Raw genomic sequence first — 9,056 nt, forward strand, 5'->3', positions numbered from 1 at the left:
CTCCAGCATTTCCCCAAGCAAAAAAAAAAAAAAAAAAAAAAAAGCCGCGGCAGTTCAGTGGCAGGTCCTTCCCTCCTAGAGGGAGTGAGGGACCTGCCACTCCTGAATTGCCGCAGGTGCCGCCCCAAGCACCTGCTTGTTAAGCTGGTGCCTGGAGCTGGCCCTGCCTGGGACTGTGGGGACATTTTACACTGAGTGCCAGATAGGCCCCTAGATAGCTCTAGGATCAAAGGAGCTCAAATTTAGTGCATAATCACCCTTGCTTCTCCTGTAGCAAGTTCAGCTTGGCTAGAAGAGTGATTCAAGGACAAGATTTTCAAATTGACAGTATCTCTTTAAACATTTGAACTAGTTACTATAAACACTGGTAATTGAAAACAAACAAACAAAAACACTCACATCCTAGGAGATGAAATCCTATTGTGGCTATTGGGTTGCTCATTAATCATTATTTTTTTAATGTAAGCTTTGCATTTTCAGTCACTGAACATTTTGTTTAATTTCAAACATAATTTAATGGATAGAACTCTGAAGAGTTTATTCTGGGACTGACAACAACCTTAATGGATGAAGGAGTAGGCCATGCTTTGTACAACTGCATTTTGTTTTGGAGGCTTAAATCTACAGAGAGATTTTGCATGTGACATGTAAGATGTGCACGAACAGGAGCAATTTACAGCAGAGAACAAGGTTCAGAAATTGCAGGAGAGAATGAGCACATGCTCATCCATAAATAATTTGCAGTTTCATTTTTAAATAGGTAAAACGTGGTTCATAGATGAAAAAGGACATGATCTATATGAATGAAAGCTATGGATTCTGAAAATAAGCAGACGTAGGAAGATTCTAAACATCCATCTGATAAATGCTATTGTGCTACTACCTCTGCAGCTTTGATTAAAATAACCAGCAATATTTTTGCAAGGACCTCCTGCTGCACGTACTAATGGAGATTTTGCCCGGTTAAAGGGAATACTATTATTCAATTTAGACCCTAAATTTAACCTATTTTAAAACTGACAATCTGATTGGGAATACATTTAAAACTCATCACTGCCTTGTTTTTAAAAAGCTACCATTTAGATGTGGCAAACCAGAAAAAAAAAAGTAATTGCAAACAATGGATCTTGTAATTCAAACATTTATTTAGAACTATAGAAACATGTTTTGGTGTGCCTCTTTAAGGCCAGATACAGGAATAGGCATAATCTTGTGTCAGCTTCCTGTTGTTCACACTTGCTTTTTTGATAGTTTATGTTATGAAGTTCACATAATGCTGAAAGTTTCAAGCCAGCAGTGAAAAAAATATATGACCTACTGCATGGCAAAAACTCCAAGCTTTTCTTTCTGAACAAAGTGATATATTAGAGTTTTGTTTTCAAGTAGCTTAATGCTTCATATTGAATCAAGATTTTTAAATTGCATTAGCAAGAATTTTTTGAGACAGAAAAGAGCAAATAGGAATTATTTTGTCGAAAGGCAGGTTATATCTTAATTATTGCTTTCTTCTATATGTTGCAAGTGTGAATTCATCTGCATCTTCAGCACAATGCAATTTACTTGGTGCTTTGAGATCCAGTATGTATTATCAGCTGTTATATAAGAACATAAAACATGACATCCATGGCAATTCTCTGGAGTATTTTTTGTCTTCTTGTATCAAGTTTAATTTGTAATCTGTTTTTTCTGGCAAGTCAAATGTCAATAATTTGATGTTTGTTTGTGAAATTTACCGTTTTAACTCCTGCAAGCTGCAAAACTGTGCTAATGGGAGCATGATCCAACCTATTTTTATCAAGGTGCACAAAGTGGACTTTGCTACCTGGAACAGAATGAGAATAAAAATGGAAATAGTTGAATAAAATACTGCTTTATTATAACAGCTAATTGGATTAAGGAAGCATCCTGATTTTCCAGCAATTTGTCTAAAACTGTGCACTAAATACATGAATTTACATAACATTCTGTTTTTTAATCACAGCATGTATATTTTTATCATTTAAAAAAAATATTACAGCAACAAAGCATGACAAGGTAAGTGGTCGAATTAGACCTGTACTTTTCTACTTCCTAGTACCTCAAGAGAATGATTTTATCATGATAACCACCATTCATGTTTTGTTGCTTTCTTAAAAACACATCAAATAAAATACCTAGAATCCAATGTAATGGCAGAGTATAGACTGATGCCAAGATGTCAACAAGCAAAACTTAGGCCCAATCCTTTTCCTACTGAAGTCAAAGGCAAAAACTCTCACTGGCTTCAACAGGAATAGTTCAGGTCTTTGTAGGAGGGGGAACTATGCAATGACACTTACAGACTTTGTTTACATCGCAGAACCATAAACAAGCACAGACTATATTTCTCTTTGGGAATCCTCAGGGCTCTACCAGGGATGAAGAGGACTCTCGGAAGTGTAATAAGAAACAGCTGGGGGAGGGGAAGATTATTTTAAAATAAAACAAATATGCTTACCTGGGCCTAAAATCAAAGTCCCCCCCTGCTGAGCTGGATCTCCCTGAAAATCAAAAGCAGGGCCAGTCATTGCTCTCCACATACTTCTGATACTTCCTGACAGCAAGTTTGATTTCACATGTGGGCTCTGCACTAAAACATTAGAGGATATCTTACAACAAAATACATTTTATCTAAAATAGATTAAAATATTACTAGATAATTTCATCAGTGTCATAACAGAAATCTAGATAACAACAAAATAGCATTACGTAGACATATACATTACTTTACAGCTGTTAAAACAGACACACACAAAAAGAGCAGAAGATGGCCATACTGGGTCAGACCAGTGGTCCATCTAGCCCAGTATACTGTCTTCTGGTAGTGGCTAATGCCAGATGCTTCAAAGGGAATGAAAAGAACAGGGCAATTATCAAGCGATCCATCCTCTATCATCCAGTCCCAGCGTCTGGCAGTCAGAGACTAGTCTACTGTATAAAGGAAGTCAACTCTATTATAATAAGGTCCTGATTCGGATCTCATTTGCACCTATGTAAATCAGATGTAACCACCAAAGTCAATGATAAAATAGGGTACAAAAATAGGGTGAGACCAAAATCAGGCAATTAGAGTCTGTATTTCCCCATTATTGGATATATTACTAAGAATAGACATATCAATGGATTTAACAGGCTCGTTTCTCTTCTGTCTTAAAACTAATAATCTATAGCAGGGATTGGCAACCTTTGGCATGCGGCCCGTCAGGGAAATCCGCTGGCGGGCCGGGCCAGTTTGTTTACCTGCAGCGTCCGCAGGTTCAGCTGATCGCAGCTCCCACTGGCCATGGTTGGCCGTTCCAAGCCAATAGGGACTGCGGGAAGCAGCGGCCAGCACATCCCTACGCCCATGCCACTTCCCGCAGCCCCCATTGGCCTGGAATGGCTAACCGCGGCCAGAGGGAGCTGTGATCAGCCGAAACTGTGGACGCTGCAGTAAACAAACCGTTCCGGCCTGCCAGCGGATTTCCTTGACCGGCCATGTGCCAAAGGTTGCCGATTCCTGATCTATAGACTGCTGTATTGATGTTGGACCTCATGTTTCCTGCAGGCTTCCAGCCTTCTCTGCTTTTATGTGAACTCCTGGCATTTTAAACGTAATGCACTAGATTAATCAGATCTTAAACAGAACTCAATGAGAGCAGGATCAAGCCCATAGTGAGCCTCTCCCAATGACCAGAAAGCTTCTTTAGAATAATGAAGTAAAACGGTCAGCATTGTTGTTGTAGAGTAGCACACTAGCATGTACATTAATCTATTATTGTTATGCCAACAGAGCATTTTAAATGAAATTTTCTGTGAAAGAAATCAAGGGAAGAACATGGTTCCTACCTGATGTTGTGGCTGCTTCACCTTTTTTCATGCCAAGTATTTTATAAATCTCCCTCTCTGGATCGACATAGATTTCATGGGGATACCCTGTCAAACTACAAAACGGCTACAAGATACGTACGAACATAAAATAATTATATTAAATTTGAATGTTTAGTAAAAAAAATATGAAAAATACTGATTTTGAAACCCTCTGAATTCTTCATATTAAGCCCAACCAACACTAAGGGCCAAATCGTGAAGTTCTGACTCAAACAAAACTTCCACTGAAATCAGTGGGAGTTTTGCCTGAACAAAATTTGCAGGATTTGAACGTAAGATTTCCCCCACTATACTACAATTAGAATTGCTTCATGAAAAGTAATAAGGGCCTGTTTTTAAGGTGAGCAACCACAGCTCCACTTGAAGTCAATTAAAATCACTGACTCGGAAATCCAACCCCTAATTAACTAGATGAACTTGTTACAAGCATACTACAATATATCGTTTACCTCACTGAGTATTTTATTTACCTTAATGTGATGGTGAGATGTCTGTCCAATAACTATCAGTCTCACTTTTGCATCCTAGAAAAAAAACACAGAATATAGATATAAAAACTATTAATAAGGAGTGATTTTTTTATGCATATCAGCAAAACAATAATAGAAATATCTGTATTTTAGCTTAATGATCTGGGGGCACAGGATACAAAAGGTATTAGTTATTCTACATGTAAAATTTGACTATTTTTCAATATCAAAAACCTATATTAATTAACAGGGCTACATTTCCATTAATTTTTTAAAAAGTAATGTTGGTAGGCAGCTTTTTTTTAACCTACAGATGAATATCTGTTTTATTTTCTGTTGCATCTATAGGATTAAATTTTCATCTGGCTTCAAAACTGCTTACAATTTTTTACTTGCAAAACTTCACACTCACGTGTCTGCATCTGAAAAACTGTATTTGCACCTGTATTATTTGCATATTAGAGTGTCTAACTGATTTGCATGCACAAATACACATTTCTGTATGCAAAATACATTCACATTCACTGTTAGGTACATTTTTTGGAGGTGCAACATCAGGAATTGTGTCTAAAACCTTGGCCCATAATGTTAATTAATTTAGACTCCTTTCACTCAGCAATGCATTCAAACAAATCATTCATGGAACTAAGGGTTATTAATATCCTCTACCACTGTACTCCTTCCATAAACAATTTGAATAACTTAGCTGGTTGACAAAACAAGTCACCCCATAGATGATGATGTAATTATTCCTGAAAATACAGAAGAATATAATTCTGTTATTTTTATCTGAGCAGCTAGTTTTAAAAAAAAAAACTATTAAATATGATTAATTCAGCGCTTTAGCAAAAACCTGCTTATGTCCAAAGGGAAAATGCACCCCCTCTCACTTTAAAAGTCCTCAAGTTCCTGCTCCATCTGGAGTTCGTTGTCCCTGAGGATCTCAGCCTTTCTCACCAGCCATATGCTGATGCTGGGACCAAAATGTGGCATAGCTTCAATCAGCAGAATAGAAAGAGGCAGACTGAGCTTTTTAATTTAGCAGGCAAATCGCCATCGTATGCCCTACTCACCAACAGGAACTGGGTACTTAGTTCTTTAGGAAAGCAGAAAAATCCCAAACAACAAGATGTAATGCTGTATGGTACAACAACAAATTCCTTCTAAATTCTCACGGGCAGGCATAACAGAGCAATTGTTGCAGCAATGTGTGAAGACGCTACTCGCTTCCCCATGGGCTTCCGGTCATCAAACGTCATGTAAGGAATTACAGATGCCGGTGAATCCTACTACTCCTGTCTCTCCAACACACGCGAACACAGACAGGTTAGGTTTTTACCCATGAAAGCTTATGCCCAAATAAATCTGTTAGTCTTTAAGGTGCCACCAGACTCCTTGTTGTTTTTAGCAACAGAGGGTCCTGTGGCACCTTTAAGACTAACAGAAGTACTGGGAGCATAAGCTTTCCTGGGTAAGAACCTCACTTCTTCAGATGCAAGTCAGATTCACACTAACACGGCTACCCCTCTGATACTTGTTGTTTTTGTAGATACAGACTAACAGGGCTACCCCTGATACTTGACAGACAGGTTAAGGGCATCTGACTTACTTGTAACAAATTCTTGGGAATTTTTGCCAGATCTTCTACATATTCTTTGCAGGTGTAACATAAGAAATGCTGAAAAGGTAACATAGCCAGGAGGAGATATCAGAAACCAACACAATCGCGTGGCAATGTAGCAACAAGGGACTTCAGACAGAACCCAGAGACCTCGGTTGGGAGGGTGAGTGCTTAGAAACTGGAGGTAGAAAGGAGTAGCACTTATTAAAGAGACCCAGCTGCCAAATTCGGATGGGGATCCAAGTTTTATCAAAGTTTGAGGGCGCTGGGATCTTGTTGTGGGCTCTCGCTAATAGACATTGGGGTCACTAGGACAATCAGAGAGGGCCAGTGCTTCTCAGCTGGGGAATCGGTCTTATTTCAAAAAGCACTTGAAATCAAAGTTCTCTCCCCCTCCCTCACCGTGGAGTGAAAAGCGCGTGTCTCTTTCACAAACAGCTCGGGGGGACCCGTGCAAACAGGGTGCTTGTTGCGCAATGTGTTCGCTTGTCTCGCCACCCGTCCCAGCCCATTTTAAGGACCCTTTCGCGTGAGGGAGCAAGTTATTAAACAGCGGTGTCCCGCTACGCAAGAGCCGCTTGCACAAGCGGGTGGGACGACACGAAAAGCGGATCCCCCCTCACCCGCACGAACACCACGATGGCTCTGTGCTCCCGGAACAGGGCCCCGAACAGGATCCTCTGCCCGTCTCGGTCCACCAGCAGGCGCCGGGCGGCGTCTCGCAGCTCCCCCGGCTCCTGGTCGCTGAGCCGCGCGCGATCCCGGCTACCGATTTGCCGTGTGATCGGGGCTGCTGAGAGATTCGCCATGGCGGGGTTTGCTCTCTGCTTCTGGCTGGGCCGGGCCCTAGCGGCCGGGCCCCGGAAAGAAGCAGCGGAAGGGCAGGCAGCGGTAGAGGAGGCTGTGAGATGAAGTGCCAGCGCTGGTGGGAGGGCATCATCTCGCTTTCCTTTCTGGTGCAGATCCACTTCCAAGCGCAGCAGGGTCAGCTGCTAAACACTCCACACCAGCAGCCGCTTCACTTCATTTGAGGAGGAGCTGAAGAGGCTGGTGCCTAAAAAGATGCTTCCCAGAAATCTCTGCACCTAGAAGAGATTAGAAATGCTTTGTTACCCTTACAATGAAAAAACACGACAGGCTTCTCCAGCAGCATCCGCCAAATGCTGCACTCCTACTATTATTTTAAACTGCAGGGCTTGGGATCTTTACTACAGGATACTACTTCCGTTTTTTTAGCATAGAATATAAGGGTTGGAAGACACCTCAGGAGGTCATCTAGTTTTATAGTACATATAGACCTGTAAAAAAATCCAGTCAGCTACCTTCAAAGTCATCTCACTCTTTTTACTGAGTATATATATTTATCCATGATGAGCTGGCTCAGTTTCACTCTCCATTTGGAATATCAATCCAATTCTGTTAAAACTTTACCAAAAAGACTTTAGAGCCCACATAAGGTGCATTAGAGTCTCCTGTTGTTTTGGCATTTATTATACATAATTTGCCAAAAGGTGCATTTTTAGAAGTTATGTTACAATCCAAAATACTCTCTGAATTATTTTTATTTATATGGCCTGTGATCTCAAACCTATTGAGGATTTCTGAATCTTTTGAAAAATTATGTTCTATTATGATTAGGAAAGGCCTTGTGTCATATGCCCCCAAAACAGTTCTCAGAACTATGTCTGAGTTTTTCTGTTCACTTACTAGTTTGTATATATTAGATCCTAAATGCTTAGATTTAACAAAATAATACTAATAGAGAGCAGTTTTCAAAGCACTTTACAAAAGAAGGTAAAAGAAGGGCCCTGACCCTTGACCGAGGCTCCTAAATGTTATTGTAATATAAATAATAATCTCAGGTTTTACAGAGAGGGAAACAAGTAGAGAAAGTTTAATGCTGATGTTTTCACAAAATAGCAGCCACTTTTGAAAATGTAGCTTCAGGCCCTGATCCAGAAAACCATCCAACTATGTGCTTAACTTTAAACATTGGTTTAAGTGCCATTGGCTTCAGTGGCAAAACTGAAAACAGAATCCAGGTCTATTGACTTCAGGTCAGTTCCCGGTCTACTGGAACAATGGTTACCTAAGAGCACTGGTTCACTAAATTCAATAGAGCATTCCAATATGGATTTGATTAGAGTCATTCTCCTTCCCTCTATCCCCCTCCCCCATTTCCCCCCTTTCTTTTCACCTTCCACCTTCTACATGCAGAAATGTTAATAATATTAAAAGGTACAACTTGCCATATTGATGTACACTATGTTGTCCTAAATTTGAAACACATTTTAAAATCTAAGCAGAATGGATAATTAGCACATTGACATCTGTGCTTCTGTTTTTATCCCAAAATATAATTAAAAAAATATGCCAATCCCCCACATTTCCATACAAATGATACAAGTTTTTACACATATTAATTAAAGGAAAAGAATCATAGAATCATAGAATATCAGGGTTAGAAGGGACCTCAAGAGGTCATCTAGTCCAACCCCTGCTCAAAGCAGGACCAATTCCCAACTAAATCATCCCAGCCAGGGCTTTGTCAAGCCGGGCTTTAAAAAGATCACTGATGTCCAATGAGGGACACTTTTTCACAGATTGACTTATGAAAAATACTGAATTAACAGATGAATTGTGTTGCACCTTGGATAGGAGATTCAGATTCCTGAATTCATGAGAAAATTGAGTAACTAACATCACACAGATGTAGAACAACATACCTATTCTAGAGTGGCTAATGAAACAATGTAAATATGTAACCTGAATATTTCATTTGTATCAGCTGAATAGTGTGTTAAGAGAGATCACCACTCCCTATAATAATAACATAATGCATCCACTTATTGTAGTATATGCTTGTTTGCAAGGCAACATTATTTCCACTTTAGTCCAACATATGTTATCTGGGACTTCACCTAGACCATGTCTATACTACAAAATTATGTTGACCTAAGTTATGCCAGCATACAGCCGCTGCAGTTATTATATCACTTGTGCATGTCCACACTGCTTCTTGTGTCAGCGGTGCGTGTGCTCACCAGAAGTGCTTGTATTGATGCAGAATGCAGTGT

The 9,056-nt window shown here is 39.9% G+C and overlaps 1 protein-coding gene across 1 annotated transcript; it reads right to left on the minus strand.

Annotated features, from left to right (window-relative positions):
- Positions 1-1,125: 1,125 nt before the first annotated feature.
- On the minus strand, positions 1,126-7,037 carry PRXL2C (peroxiredoxin like 2C). The gene is given in 7 exon segments (XM_054032892.1): positions 1,126-1,822; positions 2,477-2,608; positions 3,847-3,952; positions 4,359-4,412; positions 5,968-6,036; positions 6,603-6,823; positions 6,826-7,037. Coding segments are annotated over 7 exon segments (804 nt in total). The 5' UTR covers positions 6,920-7,037; the 3' UTR covers positions 1,126-1,694.
- Between the last annotated feature and the right edge of the window lie 2,019 nt (positions 7,038-9,056).

Source organism: Malaclemys terrapin, chromosome 6 (assembly GCF_027887155.1).
Source record: "Malaclemys terrapin pileata isolate rMalTer1 chromosome 6, rMalTer1.hap1, whole genome shotgun sequence".
In the NCBI taxonomy this organism is placed as follows: Eukaryota; Metazoa; Chordata; order Testudines; family Emydidae; genus Malaclemys; species Malaclemys terrapin.